Source organism: Hordeum vulgare, chromosome 6H (genome assembly GCF_904849725.1).
Source record: "Hordeum vulgare subsp. vulgare chromosome 6H, MorexV3_pseudomolecules_assembly, whole genome shotgun sequence".
NCBI classification, from domain to species: domain Eukaryota; kingdom Viridiplantae; phylum Streptophyta; class Magnoliopsida; order Poales; family Poaceae; genus Hordeum; species Hordeum vulgare.
Window position 1 is genome coordinate 101,560,179 of NC_058523.1, and position 25,785 is coordinate 101,585,963.

Consider the following 25,785-nt stretch of genomic DNA (forward strand, 5'->3'; position numbering starts at 1 on the left):
CACCGAGGATTGTTCTAGGTGAAGCTTATCCAAGTAAGTGTCGCAAACTCATCTCTTGCATTTACTTTTTTGCCTCTCGTTTTCCTCTCCCCCACTTCTAGAAACAAAATATTACAAAAATATTTTCCTTTTTCGTTTGCCTTTCCTTTGCTTGTGTGCTATGTGCCTTCAATATGGTTGCATCTTCGCTTGCTGAAAATCTATTGATATGGATCCTCATCCACTTGCTAATCTCTTTAAGAGATCCAATTATGTTGATCCAATTGCTAGTGAGTTGAGTGCACTTGACTTTCTCTATGGAGTTTTGCTTGAGATGCGTGAATCTGAAAATCGTGATGAAGAAATTTATGAAGTGATTCACAAGGGCTCCTTGAATGGAAAGCATGGTTGCAATGATTTCACTATAAATCCTATTAGTGTCAATCATGCTAAAAATATGCAAAACCCTAAGCTTGGGGATGCTAGTTTTGCTATGTCCACTACTTGTTGCAATGATCATGATTGGGGTAATGATTTTTATTATGATCTTGAAAATTTGTTTAAGCCTCATGATGATTATGATATTTGCAATAATATTGAAAGTGGGATTAGAGAAGTCATGACATTAGTTGATGATAATCCCACTATTTTTGAAGAGCGTCAACTTTGCATGCATGTGGATCATGAAAATAATATCCTTTGTGATAGCTATCACTAGTGGAAAACGGGCCTTTGGCCTGGACCCTTTAGTCCCGCCTCCCTCTGGGCCGGGACTAAAGGCTCGGCCACGTCGCCCCAAATTGCAATGCCGCCCACGAGGCTTTGGTCCCGACCCGTAAGGAGCCTTTAGTCCCGGTTTGTGTCTCAAACCGGGACTAAAGGGCTACACGGTGTGCAGCCCGCATGTGCGCCACCTTTAGTCCCGGCTTGTGTCTCAAACCGGGAATAAGTCCTCTGCCTATATATATTGGCCACAGCCCCCCTCTCCCCTCTTTCTTGCATTTTTCTTGGATGGAAGAGTGTGGGTGTGTGCTAGCTCTCAATTTTTCTTGGATGCACTAGAGGTGTTTGTTGAAATGTGTGTTAGAGCGATGCCGCTTCAGTTCACCGAACACAACTACGATATGAGATGCCCGAGCCACGCTTAAACCTCTTCCTCTTTATTTCTACTTATTCTAAAAGGTTAGCAACTATATTTCCTCGTTTAGACCGTGCGGTACTAATTTTTAGGATCGTGATTGTATTTGATATACTGTCGTATAACGCAGATGAGCCATCCATGGATGTACGGTGATCGACGCACAGCCGCTTACAAAGAAGGCGTGCATTCTTTTCGAGATGCAGCCGATGCGAACAAGCATGGTGGTGGCTATATGTTTTGTCCATGTGTTGAATGTCGGAATGAGAAGGATTACACTTCCTCAAGAGTCATTCAGAGCCACCTGCTTCGGTCCGGTTTGATGTCGGGCTATAATGTTTGGACCAACCACGGAGAAAGAGGGGTTATGATGGAAGACGATGATGAAGAAGAAGAGAACGATGATGACAACTACCGATCTATGTTCCCTGAGTATGCTGATACCGCAATGGAAGACAATGAAGAAGAAGATCAGGATGAAGAATGGGAACCAGATGAGCCCGTTGATGATCTTGGTCGGGTCATTTCTGATGCACGGCGAGGTTGCGACACAGAAAAGGAGAGGTTGCAGTTCGAGCAGATGTTACAGGACCACAACAAATTGTTGTACCCAACTTGTGAAGATGGCCAGAAGAAGCTGGGTAGCACACTGGAATTGCTGAAGTGGAAGGCAGAGACCGGTGTGATTGACTTGTCATTCGAAAAGTTGCTGGTACTGATGAAGAAGATGCTTCCAATAAAGAACGAATTGCCCGCCAGCACGTACGAAGCAAAGAAGCTTGTCTGCCCTCTAGGATTAGACGTGCAGAAGATACATGCATGCCCTAATGACTGCATCCTCTACCGCGGTGAGAAGTACGAGAATATGGATAAATGCCCGGTATGCACTGCATTGCGGTATAAGATCAGAAAAGATGACCCTGGTGATATTGAGGGTGAGCCACCTAGGAAGAGGGTTCCTGCCAAGGTGATGTGGTATGCTCCTATAATACCACGGTTGAAACGTCTGTTCAGAAATAAAGATCATGCGAAGTTGTTGCGATGGCACATGGAAGATCGTATGAAAGACGATAAGTTGAGGCACACCGCTGATGGTCGGCAGTGGAGAAAAATCGAAAGAGAGTTCCCGAGATTTGCAGCTGACGCAAGGAACTTATGGTTAGGTCTGAGTACAGATGGCATGAATCCTTTTGGGGAGCAGAGTTGCAGTCACAGCACCTGGCCTGTTACTCTATGTATCTACAACCTTCCTCCTTGGTTGTGCATGAGGCGGAAGTTGATTATGATGCCAGTGCTTATCCAAGGTCCAAAGCAACCCGGCAACAATATTGATGTGTACCTAAGGCCATTAGTTGATGAACTTTTACAGCTGTGGGCTGAACCAGGTGTACGTGTGTGGGACGAGCACAAACAAGAGGAATTTGACCTTCGAGCGTTACTTTTCGTAACCATCAATGATTGGCCTGCTCTAAGTAACATTTCAGGACAGTCAAACAAGGGATACAATTCATGCACGCACTATTTGGATCAGACAGAAAGTATATATCTGGACAAATGTAGGAAGAATGTGTACCCGTACAATCGTCGTTTTCTTCCGCCCAAGCATCCCTTAAAGAAAAAAGGCAAGCATTTCAATGGCAAGGCAGAACCCCGGGGGAAGCCTGTCATCCGTACTGGTGCTGAAGTATTTGATATGGTCAAAGATTTAAAAGTAATCTTTGGAAAGGGTCCTGGCAGCCAACCTGTTCCTAACGGCCCTGATAAGCGCGTACCCATGTGGAAGAAGAAATCTATATTTTGGGAGCTACCCTACTGGGAAGTCCATGAGGTCCACTCGGCAATCAACGTGATGCACCTGACGAAGAATCTCTGCGTGAATATTCTAGGCTTCCTGGGCTTGTATGGGAAGTCAAAAGATACACCGAAAGCACGGGAGGACCAGGAACATCATAAAGGAAGAGATGGCATGCATCCAGGGCAGTTTCAAGGGCGTGCCAGCTACGCTCTTACTAAGGAAGAGAAGGAAATCTTCTTTGAAGTCCTTTTCAGTATCAAGGTCATTGAGTTTTGTGTGGACTTTCTTCCTGACCTTAAGTCGATTGGTGTTCCTAAATCTTGGTATGAGGATAGGCTGACAGGAAAAGGCACACTAGGAAGGAAAGCAAAAGTATGTATGGACGGGCATTCTTTCTCTCAAGCACACTACACAGTTCTACACAATTCCACCGTGGTGGCTCCGTATATCATGAGACACAAGAATATTCTACGCTCCGAAAACCCGGGGAAGGCTGACTCTTGGATTAAAGGGGAACACGAGAAGACTTTCGGCAGTTGGTTGCAGACACATCTCACGAATGACGACACCGTTGGAGATCAGATGTACTGTTTGGCCAGGCCACCATCTTCGACTATATGTACTTTCCAAGGGTATGAGATAAATGGGAATACATTTTACACGGTTGCCCAAGATAAAAAGAGCACCAACCAAAATAGTGGTGTCCGCTTTGATGCAACAGACGAGAATGGGCACTGTTTGGAAACATATTACGGGTACATAGAGGAGATATGGGAACTTGACTATGGACCTACTTTTAAGATCCCTTTGTTTCGGTGCAAATGGGTGAAGCTGACAGGAGGCGGGGTAGTTGTAGACCAAAAGTACGGCATGACAACAATGGATCTCAACAATCTTGCGTACATGGATGAACCATTTGTCCTAGCCAATGATGTCGCTCAGGTTTTCTATGTGAAGGACATGTCTACAAAAACGAGAAAAAGAAATCAGCAAAAGAAGATATCGTCCGATGAGCCAAAACGCCACATAGTTCTTTCAGGGAAAAGAAACATCGTGGGAGTAGATGACAAGACAGATATGTCAGTAGATTATAATAAGTTTCATGAAATTCCGCCCTTCAAAGTGAAAACTGACCCAAGCATCCTACTAAATGATGAAGATTCTCCATGGCTACGACCCAGAAGAAAACAGAAATAATAGATAGGAATATTGGTCCAATAATGTAATAATGTATTAAACCTTTTATGTAATGCATGCATGGAATGTACTAAACCTTTTAGTTTTGAATTATTTATTCAATTTCAAACACTTTTCATTTTCATAGTTTTGTCAAAATCTCAAATATGCAAAAAGAATTTTAATAAACCTTTGTAAGAGATGAGTTCTCATTCGAAACGCTGATACTTCGAGAGAGATTGTTCGTTTTGTACACGAAGTGCATCCAGTTTTCGTCGTAGCCCTCTCAAATTTTTAACACATGCTATGTGGGTGAAATTATTATAGCATGCCAACTTTCAACATTTTTAGAGTTCATTTGTAGTGCTTTTCAATTTTAGAGTCAACTAGCTCAAAAAAATAAGTAAATGCACGAAATATACCAAATGAAGTCAGAAATTGTTGAAATTTTGTGATGTGCCTTTGAATGGTGCATTTTGGACACACAAAAACTATGGAGTTCCAATAAGTTCAAAAAAATGAAATCCCTTTGTAAGAGATGAGTTCTCGTTCGAAACCCTGATACTTCGAGAGAGATTTTCCATTTTGTACACGAAGTGCATCCAGTTTTTGTCGTAGCCCTCTCAACTTTTTAAGACATGCTATGTGGGTGAAATGCTGATAGCATGCCAACTTTCAACATTTTCAGAGTTCATTTGTAGTGCTATTCAATTTCAGGGTCAACTAGCTCAAAAAAATAAGTAAATGCACGAAGAATACCAAATGAAGTCAGAAATTGTTGAAATTTTGTGATGTGCCTTTGAATGGTGCATTTTCAACACACAAAAAGTATGGAGTTCAAATAAGTTCAAAAAAATGAAATCCCTTTGTAAGAGATGAGTTCTCGTTCAAAACGCTGATACTTCGAGAGAGGTTGTCCGTTTTGTACATGAAGTGCATCCAGTTTTTGTCGTAGCCCTCTCAACTTTTTAGCACATGCTATGTGGGTGAAATGATGATAGCATGCCAACTTTCAACATTTTCAGAGTTCATTTGTAGTGCTTTTCAATTTTAGGGTCAACTAGCTCAAAAAAAAGTAAATGCACGAAATACACCAAATTAAGTCAGAAATTGTTGAAATTTTGTGATGTGCCTTTGAATGGTGCATTTTGAACACACAAAAAGTATGGAGTTCAAATATGTTCAAAAAATGAAATCCCTTTGTAAGAGATGAGCTCTCGTTCGAAACCCTGATACTTCGAGAGAGATTGTCCGTTTTGTACATGAAGTGCATCCAGTTTTTGTCGTAGCCCTCTCAACTTTTTAACACATGCTATGTGGGTGAAATGATGATAGCATGCCAACTTTCAACATTTTCAGAGTTCATGTGTAGTGCTTTTCAATTTCAGGGTCAACTAGCTCAAAAAAATAAGTAAATGCACGAAGAATACCAAATGAAGTCAGAAATTGTTGAAATTTTGTGATGTGCCTTTGAATGGTGCATTTTCAACACACAAAAAGTATGGAGTTCAAATAAGTTCAAAAAATGAAATTCCTTTGTAAGAGATGAGTTCTCGTTCGAAACCCTCATACTTCGAGAGAGATTGTCCGTTTTGTACACGAAGTGCATCCAGTTTTTGTCGTAGCCCTCTCAACTTTTTAACACATGCTATGTGGGTGAAATGATGATAGCATGCCAACTTTCAACATTTTCAGTGTTCATTTGTAGTGCTTTTCAATTTCAGGGTCAACTAGCTCTAAAAAAATAAGTAAATGCACGAAGAATACCAAATGAAGTCAGAAATTGTTGAAATTTTGTGATGTGCCTTTGAATTGTGCATTTTGTACACACAAAAAGTATGGAGTTCAAATAAGTTCAAAAAATGAAATCCCTTTGTAAGAGATGAGTTCTCGTTCGAAACCCTGATACTTCGAGAGAGATTGTCCGTTTTGTACAAGAAGTGCATCCAGTTTTTGTCGTAGCCCCCTCAACTTTTTAATACATGCTATGTGGGTGAAATTATGATAGCATGCCAACTTTCAACATTTTCAGAGTTCATTTGTAGTGCTTTTCAATTTCAGGGTCAACTAGCTCAAAAAAAATAAGTAAATGCACGAAGAATACCAAATGAAGTCAGAAATTGTTGAAATTTTGTGATGTGCCTTTGAATGGTGCATTTTGAACACACAAAAAGCATGGAGTTCAAATAATTTCATAAAAATGAAATCCCTTTGTAAGAGATGAGTTCTCGTTCGAAACTGTGATACTTCGAGAGAGATTGTGCGTTTTGTGCAAGAAATGCATCCAGTTTTTTCGTAGCCTCTCAACTTTTTAACACATGCTATGTGGGTGAAATTATGATAGCATGCCAACTTTCAACATTTTCAGAGTTCATTTGTAGTGCTTTTCAATTTCAGGGTCAACTAGCTCAAAAAAAATAAGTAAATGCACGAAGAATACCAAATGAAGTCAGAAATTGTTGAAATTTTGCGATGTGCCTTTGAATGGTGCATTTTGAACACACAAAAAGTATGGAGTTCAAATAAGTTCAAAAAAATGAAATCCCTTTGTAAGAGATGAGTTCTCGTTCGAAACCCTGGTACTTCGAGAGAGATTGTCCGTTTTGTACACGAAGTGCATCCAGTTTTTGTCGTAGCCCTCTCAACTTTTTAACACATGCTATGTGGGTGAAATGATGATAGCATTCCAACTTTCAACATTTTCAGAGTTCATTTGTAGTGCTTTTCAATTTCAGGGTCAACTAGCTCAAAAAAAATAAGTAAATGCACGAAGAATACCAAATGAAGTCAGAAATTGTTGAAATTTTGCGATGTGCCTTTGAATGGTGCATTTTGAACACACAAAAAGTATGGAGTTCAAATAAGTTCAAAAAAATGAAATCCCATTGTAAGAGATGAGTTCTCGTTCGAAACCCTGGTACTTCGAGAGAGATTGTCCGTTTTGTACACGAAGTGCATCCAGTTTTTGTCGTAGCCCTCTCAACTTTTTAACACATGCTATGTGGGTGAAATGATGATAGCATTCCAACTTTCAACATTTTTAGAGTTCATTTGTAGTGCTTTTCAATTTCAGGGTCAACTAGCTCAAAAAAAAGTAAATGCACGAAGAATACCAAATGAAGTCAGAAATTGTTGAAATTTTGTGATGTTCCTTTGAATGGTGCATTTTGAACACACAAAAAGTATGGAGTTCAAATAAGTTCAAAAAAATGAAATCCCTTTGTAAGAGATGAGTTCTCGTTCGAAACCCTGATACTTCGAGAGAGATTGTCCGTTTTGTACACGAAGTGCATCCAGTTTTTGTCGTAGCCCTCTCTACTTTTTAACACATGCTATGTGGGTGAAATGATGATAGCATGCGAACTTTCAACATTTTCAGAGTTCATTTGTAGTGCTTTTCAATTTCAGGGTCAACTAGCTCAAAAAAATAAGTAAATGCACGAAGAATACCAAATTAAGTCAGAAATTGTTGAAATTTTGTGATGTGCCTTTGAATGGTGAATTTTGAACACACAAAAAGTATGGAGTTCAAATAAGTTCAAAAAATGAAATCCCTTTGTAAGAGATGAGTTCTCATTCAAAACCTTGATACTTCAAGAGAGATTGTCCGTTTTGTACACGAAGTGCATCCAGTTTTTGTTGTAGCCCCCTCAACTTTTTAACACATGCTATGTGGGTGAAATGATGATAGCATGCCAACTTTCAACATTTTCATATTTCATTTGTAGTGCTTTTCAATTTCAGGGTCAACTAGCTCAAAAAAAATAAGTAAATGCACGAAGAATACCAAATGAAGTCAGAAATTGTTGAATTTTTGTGATGTGCCTTTGAATGGTGCATTTTGAACACACAAAAAGTATGGAGTTCAAATAAGTTCAAAAAAAGGAAATCCCTTTGTAAGAGATGAGTTCTCGTTTGAAACCCTGATACTTCGAGAGAGATTGTCCGTTTTGTACACGAAGTGCATCCAGTTTTTGTCGTAGCCCTCTCTAATTTTTAACACATGCCATGTGGGTGAAATGATGATAGCATGCCAAATTTCAACATTTTCAGAGTTCATTTGTAGTGCTTTTCAATTTCAGGGTCAACTAGCTCAAAAAAATAAGTAAATGCACGAAGAATACCAAATGAAGTCGGAAATTGTTGAAATTTTGTGATGTGCCTTTGAATGGTGCATTTTGAACACACAAAAAGTATGGAGTTCAAATAAGTTCAAAAAAATGAAATCCCTTTGTAAGAGATGAGTTCTCGTTCGAAACTCTGATACTTCGAGAGAGATTGTCCGTTTTGTACACAAAGTGCATCCAGTTTTTGTCGTAGCCCTCTCAACTTTTTAGCACATGCTATGTGGGTGAAATGATGATAGCATGCCAACTTTCAACATTTTCAGAGTTCATTTGTAGTGCTTTTCAATTTCAGGGTCAACTAGCTCAAAAAAAATAAGGTCATGATACCACGGAATTTCAAATAAGGGTCATGATTATCCATACTTGAATAATAGTTTGGATAGTCAAAATAATTAATTATGAAAATAAAAAATAGTTTTGAATTATTTATTCAATTTCAAACACTTTTCATTATCATAGTTTTGTCAAATTCTCAAATATGCAAAAAGAATTTTAATAAACATAGTTTTTATTTGAAAATAACAAAATAGTTAATAGTTTGGATAGTCAAAATAATTAATTTTGAAAATAGAAAAATAGTTTTGAATTATTTATTCAATTTCAAACACTTTTCATTAGCATAGTTTTGTCAAATTCTCAAATATGCAAAAAGAATTTTAATGAACATAGTTTTTAATTGAAAATAAAAAAATAGTTAATAGTTTGGATAGTCAAAATAATTAATTTTGAAAATAGAAAATAGTTTTGAATTATTTATTCAATTTCAAACACTTTTCATTATCATAGTTTTGTCAAATTCTCAAATATGCAAAAAGAATTTTAATAAACATAGTTTTTAATTGAAAATAACAAAATAGTTAATAGTTTGGATAGTCAAAATAATTAATTTTGAAAATAGAAAATAGTTTTGAATTATTTATTCAATTTCAAACACTTTTCGTTATCATAGTTTTGTCAAATTCTCAAATATGGAAAAAGAATTTTAATAAACATAGTTTTTAATTGAAAATAACAAAATAGTTAACACTTTGGATAGTCAAAATAATTAATTTTGAAAATAGAAAATAGTTCTGAATTATTTATTCAATTTCAAACACTTTTCATTATCATAGTTTTGCCAAATTCTCAAATATGCAAAAAGAATTTTAATAAACATAGTTTTTAATTGAAAATAACAAAATAATTAATTTTGAAAATAGAAAAAAATTGAAACTATATGAGAATTTATAGAGAAACTTAAACCTAAATTCAAAGTGACCTCACTTTGAATTCAGGTTTAATTTTCTCCATAATTTCAAATATAGTTTCAATCTTTAAATTTACAGTCTGTTTAGGCCCATAAGCCTGCTTTAGAGAGGAGCTCGATGGAGATGCTGCGACGGGGCTTATAAACTAGTGTTAGTGCCCCTCGCTGGGCGAGGTGGGACTAAACTTATCGTGCAGCCAGCGGAGGGGCTTTAGTCCCGGGTGGAGCCACGACCCGGGACTAAAGCCCCTCGTGTGCCGCGTACCGAGCACGGGCCTTTAGTCGGGAAAAATGCCGACAAGAAGAAATATCACCACAAGCTGGGGCCAGGGGGCTATAAGACTGCCATCCCAAAGTGGGATAAGAAAGAGCAAGATCTGCTAGCTAAAGGCATCATACCTGAACCACTCCGTGATGAGTGGGAATTGAGAGCAAGAAATTGGTTCCTTGCGCATGGTGGTTCGTACGACAAAGAAACAGGGGACCTCATCTGCAGTGACGGTCTTAGGATACCCAGGGAGAATTGGAAAAAGATAGTGAAAGAAAGTAAGGAGGGAAAAAGACAGTTCACTGTAGATAGAGAGAAAGATTTGCTCACACTGGTCCTCGGCAATGACGAACATGGAGGACGAACGCGAGGCTTCGGTCCTTCTTACCCGTGGTGGCTTGGGTTTGCCAGAGACCAAGACACTTACAGAAGCCGAGCGAGAGCAAATAAGCGACAGCGGGATGAGGAGAATGACAAGTTCAACCAGTTCTTACGAGGATTAACGAGCAACAGAAGCAGATTGATGAGCTTAGAGGAGTAGCACGCCAGGAAAATCCTGCACTCGATATTACCGGCGCCCCATCTAAGCGGAAAAGCAGCGTGGCTGATTCTGAGGCCCCGCCCGACGATGCACGAAGAATGATAGAGGGCGGTCCCGGCTACCCCGTGGATGGAATCAAGGAGTCAACATCATGTGAACTCCATCAGAAATTCAAGAACATATCCATGAAGGTGGCCGTCGGACAAGCTTTACCTTCTGGCCCTAATGCACGCTGACATGGCCGTGAGATTCTAGCTGGCTTTGCTAAAGTCGGGGTGGATGAAATCATGGCGGGGTTTCATGATATGGAGCTCGACATAGCTGGACCCGAAGATGAGAGGACACTCGGAGAAGTACTGGGTGGATTCATCCTATGGGACAAGAACTACATCAAGCTTCTAGGCTCGGCCCCAAGGTCAACACCGCCTCCGAGTCGTCGCAGGTCACCTACACCTCCATCACCTCCAAGCCCTCCACATGACGACGCCAGCACAACACGAGGCTGTGGTAGCCCCTAAGCCACAGTTTGTCATGGGAGCGCCTTTGGTCAGCAAAGATGATCTCCCAACAAATATGCGTTACTTGCATACATGGTACTTAAGTGAATCAAAGAATGGGAGAACGATGATCGTGGTGAGTGTCCCACGGGAGTACTACGGCCGCCCCGAAGAAATCCATATCGACTTTGATGAACTCTTCCAGATGTACAATGTCGACGCCCTCGACAAATCGCTTATGAGTTGCTATTGTCTGTAAGTTTTTCAATTCGTTGTCTACATATAACTTGTTTAGTTATTTCAATTCATTGTCTACATATAACTTGTACTCTATTATCCAGAATGAAGATTCTGGAATGTAAAAATAGGAACATCCTAAATATTGGGTTTATTGACCCAGATAAAATACATATAGCGACGCTAACTGATAAACCCAAGGAGACGGAGGAAAACCTTCTAAGGTTTCTAACAGATCAAAATTTCTATGACCACATACTGTTTCCATACAACTTCAGGTGAGGGTCTTTACTCTGTTGTGTCCATTCACTTATAAGTGTAATTGATAAGTTACTGACACATATATATATATATACATGTGCAGCTTCCATTGGATTCTGTTGGACATTCAAATTGATAAGGGAAGAGTTGATGCCTTCGACCCATTATCGAGACCCTTGGAACAGTTCCAAAGCCTGCAGGACATGCTCCAAGGGTAATTTCAATCATTCTTGCGCTCTATCGGTCTCTTTCGATGATTTTCTGATATATCAATTAATGAAAAACTTAGCAAATCATTTTCCTTGTCGGGCACGGTTTGGAAGCGGTTCAAGTGCGTGACTCCCGGTATAGAGCCTGAGAAGCTGACCTTTAGAGCGGCTCAGGTAAGTAGTAGTATGATATACTTCTATTTTCAATACATTTATGATGCTAGATTATTATTTTGATTATATATATTCTATTCTCGTAAAGTGCGACCAGCAGCCACGGGGGACGCATCTATGCGGATACTATGTTTGCGAGACCATTCGCACGTTTACCTCTGAGCACAAGGATCAGAGATACGACGTAAGCAATGAACATTCACACCTCTATTTTTACCCGTCATTCTTTGTTATCATGATTGATATTCATATTCATCTCCTCTTCTTATATAGTACACGGCCATGAGGGAGAAGTCCCTACCAGAGCAACGCGCGATTGCTGTTGCAGAGGAGCTTGCGACCTTTCTGAGGACGGAAGCTACAGATGACAAAGGACGATTTAGTGTAGCTAGGGGCCATTGCTGATGTTGGTCCATGTAATCGAATAGACGGGCTCTAGTCCCGATAATTCAGATCTCCATATAATTGTATATATATGCTCGCTTGTAAGATAAGTTAATCTTATATATATATATGCATAATTATTTCTATTTAGAATTATATGAAAACTAATTCCCGAACACCAAACGAGGCATCACGTCAATCTCCCAAACACCTAAACCCTACAACCCTAAAACCCTAAAATAAACAAAATCTGCAGAAACTCTTTAGTCCCGGTCCGTGTTAAGACCCGGGACTAAAGGGCCTGCCCCTGAGGGTGCTTCGGGGCGCCCACGTGGAGCACCTTTGGTCCCGGCTTGGAAGAGGGCCGGGACTAAAGGTTAGGCCTTTAGTACCGCCCCTTTGGTCCCGGTTGGTGAACCGGGACTAAAGCCCCTTACGGGCCGGGTCTATAGGCCCCGTCCCCACTAGTGTATATTGTTGAATTTCAATATGATCCCACATGTAATTTCTATGAGATAGGAAAATATTATGGTAGAAACTTCCATGTTACCAAATCACCTCTCATTACGTTGAGATTGCTATTGTCTCTTTCTTCTTCCTTGCATATGGTAACTATTGGTTGTCTTGACAATTTGTTTTCCTATAAAATGCCTATGCATAGGAAGTATGTTAGACTTAGATGTGATTTTCACATGCTTTATGATTCTCTCGTTGTGCTTCAATTCTTGTCTTTTGTGTGAGCATCATTGAATTATCAATTCCTAGCTAAGGGCGTTAAACAATAACGCTTGTTGGGAGGCAACCCAATGAATAAATTTATCTTTGCTTTTTTCTTTCTATTTTGTTGCATCCACGCCATCATAATTCTATTATGATTGTGTCTTTTGTGTTTCTTTTTGTGTTTGAGCCAAGTAAAACCTTTATGACTAGTTTGGTGTTGGTTGTTTGATCCTGCCGGAAAAAGACAGAAACTTTTCTCTCACAAAATTATTTTTCATTTTTATCCAGGAATAGATTTTGAGTTGTTTCTTTTTTTCTTCTGGTTGATATGCCAATTTCCCAAACTGTCATAATTTTTCAAAATATTGGAGATACCAGAAGTATACGAAGTATACATATTGCTACAGACTAGTCTGTTTTTGACAGATTATGTTTTTGTTGTGTTGGTTGTTTGTTTTGATGAAACTATGGATAGTATCGGTGGGTACTAGCCATGGAAAAGTGAGAATACAGTAACCTAACATCAATATAAATAGAAATCAAGATTTCTACAGTACCTAAAGAGGTGGTAGTTTGTTTTCTTGTGCTAATGATATCACGAGTTTCTGTTTAAGTTTTGTGTTGTGAAGTTTTCAAGTTTTGGGTGATGTTCTCATGGACAAAGGGATAAAGAGTGGAAAGAGCTCAAGCTTGGGGATGCCCAAGGCATCCCAAGCCAAATTCAAGGACACCTAAAAGCCTAAGCTTGGGGATGCCCGGGAAGGCATCCCCTCTTTCGTCTCCAATCCATCTGTAACATTACTTGGAGCTATATTTTTATTCACCACATGATATGTGTTTTGCTTGGAGCGTCTTGTATCGTATGAGTCTTTTTTTTGTGTCACAATCATCCTTGCTGCACACCTTTTGAGAGAGGCACGCACTCATCGTGAATTTGCTAGAATATTCATTGTGCTTCACTTATATCTTTTGAGCTAGGCCATTTTGCTCTATGTGCTTCACTTAGATCTTTTAGAGCACGGCGGTGCGTAACTTGGTAGTTGGCTTGTGCTATGAAAGTAGTCCCAAAGGTGATAGGTACCCAAAGAGGATACAATAAAACTTCCATCTTCATGTGCATTGAGTAGAAGAGAAGTTTGATTCCTCTCAATTTGTTTTGAGACGTGGATTTGGTTATATTAAGAGTTATGTTAGTAGGGTGTTGTGAATCTAGAAATACTTGTGTTGGAGTTAGTGATTCCCGTAACATGCACGTATGGTGAACCGCTATGTTAGGAAGTCGGAGCATAATTGATCTATTGATTGTCATCCTTTGTGTTGCGGTCGGGATCGCGCGATGGTTTACACCTACCAACCCTTCCCCTAGGAGTATGTGTTTATCACTTTGTTTCGATTACTAATAAAAACTTTCGCAACAAGTATGTGAGTTCTTCATGACTAATGTGAGTCCATGGTATAGATGCACTTTCACCTTACACCATTGCTAGCCTCTCTAGTACCGCGCAATTTTCGCCGGTGCACAAACCCACCATATGCCTTCCTCAAACCAGCCACCATACCTACCTACTATGGCATTTTCATAGCCATTCCGAGATATATTGCCATGCAACTCCCACCGTTCCGTCTCATGACTTGTGTCGTTACTCTCATATTGCCATTGCATGATCGTAAGATAGCTAGCGAGATGTTTCAACGTCATACGCCAAGCTAGATTGTTGCACATCCCGGTACACTGCCGGAGGCATTTCCTATAGAATCATCATCGTTCTAAGCTTTGAGCTGTGAGTAAATAAAAGTGTGATGATCATAATTATTAGAGCATTGTCCCATGTGAGGAAATAAAAAAAAGAGGCCAAAGTTGCCCACAATAAAAAAAGAAAAAAAAGAGGCCAAAGAGCCCAAACAAAAAAAAGAGAAAAAGAGAGAAGGGACAATGCTACTATCTCTTTCCACACTTGTGCTTCATAATAGCACCATGTTCTTCATGATTGAGAGTCTCTTGTTTTGTTACCACCATATGCTAGTGGGAATCTTCATTATATAACTTGGCTTGTATATTCCAATGACGGGCTTCCTCAAAATTGCCCTAGGTCTTCGTGAGCAAGCAAGTTGGATGCACACCCACTAGTTCCCCTTTTGAGCTTTCACATACTTATAGCTCTAGTGCATCCCTTGTATGACAATTCCTACTCATTCACATTGATATCTATTAATGGGCATCTCCATAGCCCTTTGATACGCCGATTCAATGTGACCATCTCCTCCTTTTTGTCTCACAACATCCACCACACTCTATCCATAGTGCTATATCCATGGCTCACGCTCATGTATTGCGTGAGAGTTGAAAAAGGTTTGAGAAAGTAAGAGTGCAAAAACAATTACTTGGCCAATACCGGGATTGTGCATGATTTAAATTAGTTGTGTGGGGATGATGGAGCATAGCCAGACTATATGATTTTGTAGGGATAACTTTCTTTGGCCTTGTTATTTCGAAAGTTCATGATTACCTTGCTAGTTTGCTTGAAGTATTATTGTTTTCATGTCAATAGCAAACTATTGTTTTGAATCTTACGGATCTGAACATTCATGTCACATGAAAGAAGTTACAAAGGACAACTATGCTAGGTAGCATTCCACATCAAAAATTCAGTCTTTATCACTTCCCTACTCGAGGACGAGCAGGAGTTAAGCTTGGGGATGCTTGATACGTCTCCAACGTATCTATAATTTTTGATGGTTTCATGCTATTATCTTGTCAAACTTTGGATGTTTTGTATGCCATTTATATCTTTTTTGGGACTAACTTATTAACTCAGTGTCAAGTGACAGTTCCTGTTTTTTCCATATTTTTTACCCTTTTCAGAGGAGGATTTTAAACGGTGTCCAAACGGAATAAAACTTCCAAACAGATTTTTTCTGGAACAGAAGATACGCACGGAACATGAGAACCAAGGCAGAGGCCACCAAGGGACGCCACAAGCCCCCTAGGCGCGGCCAGGGGGCCCACGCCTTGCTCGCTTGTGGGCCCTGATTGTTTCATGCCAATATTCTACAACTTTCATATACTTTGGGCAACTTTTTATACTATTTTTGGGACTAACATATTGATCGAGTGCCTAGTGCCAGTTCCTGTTTCTTGCATGTTTTTTGTTTCACAGAATATGCATACCAAACGAAGTCCAAAAGTAATAAAAACTTACGGGGTTTTTTGGGAATATTTATGATTTTTGGGAAGAAGAATCAACGCGAGGCGATGCATGGAGTGCCCACAAGCCCTGTCGCCGCGGTTAGGGGGTGGGCCCGCGGCAAGCAGGCTTGTGGCCACTTCTTAAGGCGGTTGGAGCCCTGCTTTCGCCGCAAGAAAGATAATATCCGGAAGAAAATCTGTTAAAATTTCAGCCCAATCGGAGTTACGGATCTCCGGGAATTTAAGAAACGGTCAAACGCAGAATCTTGGAGCGCACAAACAGAAGGACACAGAGAGAGAGATCCAATCTCGGAGGTGCTCTCACCCCTCCGCCGCCATGGAGACCATGGACCAGAGGGGAAACCCTTCTCCCATCTAGGGAGGAGGTCAAGGAAGAAGAAGAAGGAGAGGGGCTCTCTCCCCCTCTCTCTCGGCGGCGCCGGAACGCCGCCCGGGACATCATCGTGTGATGGCGATCTACACCAACACCTCCGTCATCTTCACCAACATCTCCATCATCTTCCCCCATCTATATTCAGATGTTCACTGTGCCGCAACCCGTTGTACCCTGTACTTGAACATGGTGCTTTATGCTACATATTATTATCCAATGATGTGTTGCTATCCTATGATGTCTGAGTAGATTATCGTTGTCCTATCCATGATTGATGAATTGCTATGATTGGTTTAATTTGCTTGTGGTTATGTTGCTGTCCTTTGGTGCCCATCATATGATCGCGTCTTTGGATCACACCATAGGGTTAATTGTATGTTGATAGGACTATGTATTGGCAGGCCAGAGTGACAGAAGCTTCAAACCTAGCATAGAAATTGATGCATATGCGATTGAAGGGGGACCAATATATCTTATTGCTATGGTTGGGCTTTACCTTAATGAACGTTAGTAGTTGCGGACGCTTGCTAATAGTTCCAATCATAAGTGCATAGAATTCCAAGTAAGGGATGACATGCTAGCAGAGGCCTCTCCCACATGATACTTGCTATCGATCTAGTAACGTAGTCAATTGCTTAGGGACAATTCCGCAACTCCTACCACCACTTTTCCACACTCGTTTGACACTCGTAGTTGTTTCTTTATCTAACCAGCCCCTAGTTTTATTTACGTGGTCTTTACTTTCTTGCAAGCCTATCCTTTCACTCCTATAAAGTATTTCTAGTTTCATACTTGTTCTAGGTAAAGCGAACGTAAAGTGTGCGTAGAGTTGTATCGGTGGTCGATAGAACTTGAGGGAATATTTCCTACATTTAGCTCCTCGTTGGGTTCGACACTCTTACTTATCGACAAAGGCTACAATTGATCCCCTATACTTGTGGGTTATCAAGACCTTTTTCTGGCACCGTTGCCGGGGAGCAATAGCGTGGGGTGAATATCCTCGTGTGTGCTTGTTTGCTTTATCACTAAGTAGATTTATTTGCTTTTCTAAGTTGTTCTGTATCTTTAGTTATGGATATGGAACACGAAATACCAAAACAATTAGGTGTACTTGCTACTCATGGAGATGGGGAACCTCCTAAATCCCTCGAGACTCGTTATGTGGAAAATATTATGCACTTCTTTAATAATCCTGAGAAAGCCCCATTCAATTATATAATGGGATACACATTGGATCAGCGTGAATACTTTAGGGATTATCGCTTGACTCAAAAAGGGAAACTTTTATGGGATCGAATCCATTTGTTGAAATGGTATGCTTGGGAACTATGCAAGAGATATGGTGTTACTTGTTGCTCTAGGATGAAGGCTCCACACCTTCCCTTTTCTTGTGAATTTAATGATCATAGAACCTTGGCTTCTTATGCTAATGGTATATATGATTACTATGATGTGGAGCAAATAGAAGAGTTTGTTGCTTTTATGGGTGCTTATGAAATTGAGGCTGTGTTTAAAGGGTGTGATGATAATGATGATGCTCCTTACCGATCTGAAAATTTGGCTATGCTTCGTTATTGTTATGCTAATTATGAATATAATGCCCACATTGAACGATTTAAGGAGAAATTCTATGCTGCCCAAGAAGAGACTATTATTTTGCAGGAAACTATGGAAGAAGAAAATGCTGAAATTGTGAGCTCATTAGATGGAAAAGATGAAGAGGAGAGCGAAGAACAAAAGGAGGAAGAGCGGACTAGCTACCCGTGTCCACCTTCTAATGAGAGTAACTCTTCTAATCATACATTATTTAATTTCCCTTCGTTCTTACCGAAGGATGAATGCTATGATCCCTTGGATTCGTTTGAAATATCCCTTCATGATGAACTTGATGCATGCTATGCTTGTGGCCATGTTGCCAATATGAATGATGCTTATGAAGATGAGCTAGCTATAGTCCCTTATGTTAAACATGATGATTTTGATGAATATAATATGCATGTGCTTGCTGCTCCTACTTGCAGTTCTTATGAGAGAGGAACTACATCTCCACCTCTCTATGTTTCCAATACAATAAAATTGCAAGAAACTGCTTATGCTATGTATTGGCCTTTACTTGATGTGCACGAATTGTTCTTTTATGACATGTCAATGCATAGAAAGAGAGTTAGACTTCGTCATTGCATGATATATGTTACCTTGTGCTCACTACTAAATTTTAAATCATTGCTAATTAAAGTTGGCTTTGATATACCTTGGGATCCGGGTGGATCCATTACTTGAGCACTTTATTCCTAGCTTAATGGCTTTAAAGAAAGCGTTGCCTGGGAGACAACCCGGAAGTTTTAGAGAGTCATTTATTTCTGTTGAGTGCTTTTATTTAGTTTAAAAACAAAAAAATATAGGGGAACTGAAAACTTTTTCAAAAAGAGAAGCGATTGAAAGGTGATGCATTGCGGAAGTGAGGGTCGACCTTGAACACTTGTGTTCATGCTCATGGAAACAATGTAGAATTTTTCACCGAAGTTCCTCACAAAAATAATTATCCCCTTGTACAGTTCCTTTGTATTTTAGAAATAATGTGCCAAGCAAAGTCTTTACGATTAGTTTGGGTGATAGTTGTTTGATCACGCTGAGAAAAGACAGAAACTTTCTGCTCACGAAATTAATTTTTATTTTTATTCTGGAAGAGATTTTGAGTTGATTATTTTTGCTGCTGATTGATATGCAAATTTTCCAGAAGTTCGTAATTTTTCAGATGTTTTGAGATATCACAAATGTACGGGATATACAGATTCCTACAGACTGTTCGGTTTTGACAGATTCTGTTTTCTATGCATTGTTCTCTTATTTTGATGAATCTATGGGTAGTATTGGGGGGTATGAACCATGGTGAAGTTGGATTACAGTAGATATAATGCTAATATGAATTTAAACGAGTTCACAACAGTACTTGAAGTGGTGATTTATTTTATTATACTAACGGATCTCACGAAGTTTTGTTGAGTTTTGTGTGATTGAAGTTTTCAAGTTTTGGGTGAGAGCACGATGGATGAAGGAATAAGGAAAGGCAAGAGCCTAAGCTTGGGGATGCCCGAGGCACCCCAAGGTAATATTCAAGGAAGACTCAAGCGTCTAAGCTTGGGGATGCCCCGGAAGGCATCCCCTCTTTCGTCTACAATCTATCGGTAATTTTACTTGGAGCTATATTTTAATTCGTCACATGATATGTGCAAATGCTTGGAGCGTTTTTTTTGTTTTTTTTCCTTTTTCTTTTATGCACCATGCTGGTATGAGATATTCCTTGGTTGGCTTTATAGAATGCTTCTTGTGCTTCACTTATATCTTTTGAAGTTTGGATTGCCTGTTTCCCTACACATAGAAAACCGCCATTTGTAGAATGCTCTTTTGCTTCACTTATATTTGTTAGAGCGGGGCATATCTTTTGTAGAAAGAATTAAACTCTCATGCTTCACTTATACCTATTTAGAGAGTTAACAGGAGTTGGCCATTCACATGGTTAGTCATAAAATCCTACATAAAACTTGCAGATCACTGAATATGATATGTTTGATTCCTTGCAACAGTTTTGCGACATGAATATGTGATATTAGAGTCATGCTAGTGAGTAATTGTGTATTTTTAGAAATACTTGTGTTAAGATTTGTGATTCCCATAGCATGCACGTATGGTGAACCATTATGTGATGAAGTCGGAGCATGATTTATTTATTGATTGTCATCCTTTGTGTGGAGGTCGGGATCGCGCGATGGTTAACTCCTACCAACCTTTCCCCTAGGAGCATGCGTGTAGTACCTTGTTTCGATGACTAATAGACTTTTGCAATAAGTATGTGAGTTCTTTATGACTAATGTTGAGTCCATGGATTATACGCACTCTCACCCTTCCACCATTGCTAGCCTCTCTAGTACCGTGCAACTTTCGCCGGTGCATTACACCCACCATATAGCCTCCCTCAAAACAGCCACCATACCTACCTATTATGGCATTTTCATAGCCATTCCGAGATATATTGCCATGCAACTACCACTGTTTCGTCTCATGACATGTGCCACCACTTCCATATTGCCATTGCATGATCGTAAGATAGCTAGCATGATGTTTCCATGGCTTGTCCCTTTTTTGATGTCATTGCTATGCTAGATCATTGTCACGGTACACTACCGAAGGCATTTCATATAGAGTCATCATTGCTCTAAGTATTGAGTTGTAAGTGTGATGATCATTATTAATAGAGCATTGTCCCATGTGAGGAAATAAAAGAAGCCAACGAAGCCCATTTACAAAAAAGAGGCCAAAGATGCCCACCAAAATAAATATATATATATATAAAAAAAGAGAGGCCAAAGAGCCCACAAAAAAATGAGAGAGAAGGGACAATTGCTACTATCCACTTTCCACACTTTTGCTTCAAATAGCACTATGATCTTCATGACAGAGAGTCTCCTATGTTGTCACTTCCATATACTAGTGGGAAATTTTCATTATATAACTTGGCTTGTATATTCCAATGATGGGCTTCCTCAAAATTGCCCTAGGTCTTCGTGAGCAAGCAAGTTGGATGCACACCCACTAGTTTATTTTGTGAGCTTTCATACACTTATAAGCTCTAGTGCATCCGTTGCATGGCAATCCCTACTCACTCACATTGATATCTGTTGATGGGCATCTCCATAGCCCGTTGATACACCTAGTTGATGTGAGACTATCTCCTCCTTTTTGTCTTCTCCACAACCACCATATTCTATTCCACCTATAGTGCTATGTCCATGGCTCACGCTCATGTATTGCGTGAAAGTTGAAAAAGCTTGAGAACACTAAAGTATGAAACAATTGCTTGGCTAAAACCGGGGTTCTGCATGATTTAAATACGTTGTGTGGGGAAGATGGAGCATAGCCAGACTATATGATTTTGTAGGGATAACTTTCTTTGGCCATGATATTTTGAGAATACATGATTGCTTTGTTAGTATGCTTGAAATATTATTGTCTTTATGTCAAATGATAGACTATTCCTTCGAATCACTCGTGTTTTAGTATTCATGCCATGATTAGATTATATGATCAAGATTATGCTAGGTAGCATTCCCCATCAAAAATTATCTTTTTTATCATTTACCTACTCGAGGACGAGCAGGAATTAAGCTTGGGGATGCTGATACGTCTCCGTCGTATCTATAATTTTTGATTGTTTCATGCCAATATTCTACAACTTTCATATAGTTTTGAAAACTTTTTATACTATTTTTGGGACTAACATATTGATCCAATGCCCAGTGCCAGTTCCTGTTTGTTGCATGTTTTTTGTTTCGCAGAATATCCATACCAAATGAAGTCCAAACATAATAAAAACTGATTGGGATTTTTTTGGAGCATTTATGATTTTTGGGAAGAAGAATCAACGTGAGGCGATGCACGGAGTGCCCACAAGCCCTGTCGCCACGGCCAAGGGGTGGGCCCGCGGCAGGCAGGCTTGTGGCCATTCCTTAAGGAGGTTGGCGCCCTTCTTTCGCCGCAAGAAAGATAATATCCGGAAGAAATCGTGTTAAAATTTCAGCCCAATCGGAGTTAGGGATCTCCAGGAATTTAAAAAACGGTGAAACGCAGAATCTGGGAGCGCAGAAACAGAAGGACACAGAGAGAAAGATCCAATCTCGGAGGGGCTCTCGCCCCTCCGCCGCCATGGATACCATGGACCAGAGGGGAAACCCTTCTCCCATATAGGCAGGAGGTCAAGGAAGAAGAAGAAGGAGAGGGGCTCTCTCCCCCTCTCCCCAGGCGGCGCCGGAACGCCGCCCGGGACATCATCGTGTGACGGCGATCTCACCAACACCTCCCTCATCTTCACCAACATCTCCATCATCTCCCCCCATCTATATTCAGCGGTTCACTCTCCCGCAACCCGCTGTACCCTCTACTTGAACATGGTGCTTTACGCTACATATTATTATCCAATGATGTGTTGCTATCCTATGATGTATGAGTAGATTATCGTTGTCCTATCGGTGATTGATGAATTGCTATGATTGGTTTAATTTGCTTGTGGTTATGTTGTTGTCCTTTGGTGCCCATCATATGATCACGCGCGTGGATCACACCATAGGGTTAGTTGTATGTTGATAGGACTATGTATTGGCAGGCTAGAGTGACAGAAGCTTCAAACCTAGCATAGAAATTGATGCATATGGGATTGAAGGGGACCAATATATCTTATTGCTATGGTTGGGTTTTACCTTAATGAACATTAGTAGTTGCGGACGCTTGCTAATAGTTCCAATCATAAGTGCATAGAATTCCAAGTAAGGGATGACATGCTAGCAGAGGCCTCTCCCACATGATACTTGCTATCGATCTAGTAACGTAGTCAATTGCTTAGGGACAATTCCGCAACTCCTACCACCACTTTTCCACACTCGTTAGACACTCGTAATTGTTTCTTTATCTAACCAGCCCCTAGTTTTATTTACGTGTTCTTTACTTTCTTGCAAGCCTATCCTTTCACTCCTACAAACTACTTCTAGTTTCATACTTGTTCTAGGTAAAGCGAACGTAAAGTGTGCGTAGAGTTGTATCAGTGGTCGATAGAACTTGAGGGAATATTTGTCCTACCTTTAGCTCCTCGTTGGGTTCGACACTCTTACTTATCGAGAAAGGCTACAATTGATCCCATATACTTATGGGTTATCAAGAGGCCCCCTGTGACTCGTCTGCCCTACCTCTTCCGCCTATAAATTCCCGAAAAATCCAAAACTGCGAGAGAGAGATCCACGAAAATACTTTTCCGCTGCCGCAAGCTTCTGTCTCCGCAAGATCTCATCTGGGGCATGTTCTGGTGCCCTGCCGGAGGGGGGATTCGGATACGGAGGGCTTCTTCATCAACACCATGACCTCTCCGATGATGCGTGAGTAGTTCACCATAGAGCTAGTAGCTAGATGGCTTCTTCTCTCTCTTGGATCTTCAATACAAAGTTCTCCATGACCTTCATGGAGATCTATCTGATGTAATCTTCTTTTGCAGTGTGTTTGTCGAGATCCGTTTAATTGGGGATTTATGATCAGATTATCTATGAATCTTATTTGAGTTTCTTCTTATTCTTATATGCATGATTTTATATCCTTGTAATTCTCTTCGAGTTGTGGCTTTTCTTTGGCCAACTTGATCTATGATTCTTGCAATGGGAGAAGTGCTTGGTTTTGGGTTCATACCGTGCGGTGACCTCACCCAGTGACAGAAGGGGTAGCGAGGCACGCATCATGTTGTTTCCATCAAGGGTATAAATATAGGGGTTACATCATTGGTTTGAGTTTATCCCTCTACATCATGTCATCTTGCTTAAGGCGTTACTCTGTTCGTAATGAACTCAATACACTAGATGCATGCTGGATAGCGGTCGATGTGTGGAGTAATAGTAGTAGATGTAGAAAGTATCGGTCTACTTGTCTCGAACGTGATGCCTATATGTATGATCATTGCCTTAGATATCGTCATGACTTTGCGCGGTTCAATCAATTGCTCGACAGTAATTTGTTCACCCACCGTAATATTTGCTATTTTGAAAGAAGCCTCTAGTGAACACTATGGCCCCCGGGTCTACTTCACACCATATTTTCAGCCTTACACTTTTACTTCGTTGCACTTTCCGCCTTCATATCTCACTTTGCAATCAATCTTGAAGGGATTGACAACCCCTTTATAGCGTTGGGTGCAAGTGTTGGGTGACGTAGCATAAATTCAAAAAATTTCCTACGCATGTTCAGATCTTCCTATGGAGAGACCAGCAACGAGAGAGGGGTAAGAGCATCTTCGTACCTTTGAAGATCGCTAAGCGGAAGCGTTGCTAGAACGCGGTTGATGGAGTCGTACTCGCAGCGATTCCGATCTAGTGCCGAACAACGGCACCTCCGCGTTCAACACACGTGCAGCCCGGTGACGTCTCCCGCACCTTGATCCAGCAAGGAGGAGGGAGAGGTTGGGGAAGAAGACCAGCAACACGACGGCGTGGTGTTGGTGGAGAGACGAGGTCTCCCGGCAGGGCTTCGCCAAGCGCCGGCAGAGAGGAGGAGGAAGAAGTGCAGGGCTGCGCCGAGGGAGAGGGAAAACTGTGTCCTCCAAAGGCCAAAAGTGCCCACTATATATAGGGGAAGGGGAGAGGGGGTGCCACCCCTAGGGTTCCCCCCCCTAGGGGGTGCAGCAGCCCTCCTAGATGGGGAAAGTGGCGGCCAGATGGGGAGGAGGGGGTGGCGCACCCCTCTGGTGGGCCTAAGGCCCACCTAAGTTAGGGTTCCCCCCCCTCTTTTTCTTTCCCCTGCGCCATGGGCTGATTGTGGAGGCGCACCAGCCCAACTAGGGGCTGGTTCCCACCCCCACTTAGCCCATCTTACCCCTTGGGGTCGCAGCCCCCCTTCGGTGGTCCCCCGGGACCACCTCCGGTGGTCCCGGTGGTCCCGGTACGTTACCGGTGATGCCCGAAACACTTCCGGTGTCCGAAACCATCCGTCCTATATATCAATCTTTACCTCCGGACCATTCCGGAGCTCCTCGTGACGTCCGGGATCTCATCCGGGACTCCGAACAACTTTCGGTAATCTCGTATAACAATTCCCTATAACCCTAGCGTCGTCGAACCTTAAGTGTGTAGACCCTACGGGTTCGGGAGACAGGCAGACATGACCGAGACACCTCTCTGGCCAATAACCATCAGCAGGGTCTGGATACCCATGGTGGCTCCCACTAGCTCCACGATGATCTCATCGGATGAACCACGATGTCAAGGATTCAATCAATCCCGTATACGATTCCCTTTGTCTGTCGGTATAGAACTTGCCCGAGATTCGATCGTCGGTATACCTATACCTTGTTTAATCTCGTTACCGGTAAGTCTCTTTACTCGTTCCGTAGCACGTCATCGTGTGACTAACTCCTTAGTCACATTGAGCTCATGATGATGTTCTACCGAGTGGGCCCAGAGATACCTCTCCGTCACACGGAGTGACAAATCCCGATCTCGATTCGTGCCAACCCAACAGACACTTTCGGAGGTACCCGTAGTGCACCTTTATAGTCACCCAGTTACGTTGTGACGTTTGATACACCCAAAGCACTCCTACGGTATCCGGGAGTTGCACAATCTCACGGTCGAAGGAAAAGATACTTGACATTAGAAAAGCATTAGCATACGAACAATACGATCTAGTGCTAGGCTTAGGATTGGGTCTTGTCCACCACATCATTCTCCCAATGATGTGATCCCGTTATCAATGACATCCAATGTCTATGATCAGGAAACCATGATCATCTATTGACTAACGAGCTAGCTAACTAGAGGCTTGCTAGGGACACATTGTGATCTATTCATTCACACATGTATTAGTGTTTCCTGTTAATACAATTATAGCATGAACGATAGACGATTATCATGAACAAGGAAATATGA

The 25,785-nt window shown here is 41.0% G+C and overlaps 1 protein-coding gene across 1 annotated transcript in view; it reads left to right on the top strand.

Moving 5' to 3' along the window:
* LOC123405164 (probable aldo-keto reductase 2) overlaps positions 1 to 25,785 on the top strand; it is a 50,892-nt gene that overhangs the window by 8,202 nt on the left and 16,905 nt on the right. The window contains exons 2-3 of the mRNA XM_045098961.1: positions 4,309 to 4,329; positions 4,997 to 5,012. Of these exons, the coding sequence (XP_044954896.1) occupies positions 4,309 to 4,329; positions 4,997 to 5,012 (37 nt within the window). The remainder of the gene's footprint in view (positions 1 to 4,308; positions 4,330 to 4,996; positions 5,013 to 25,785) is intronic.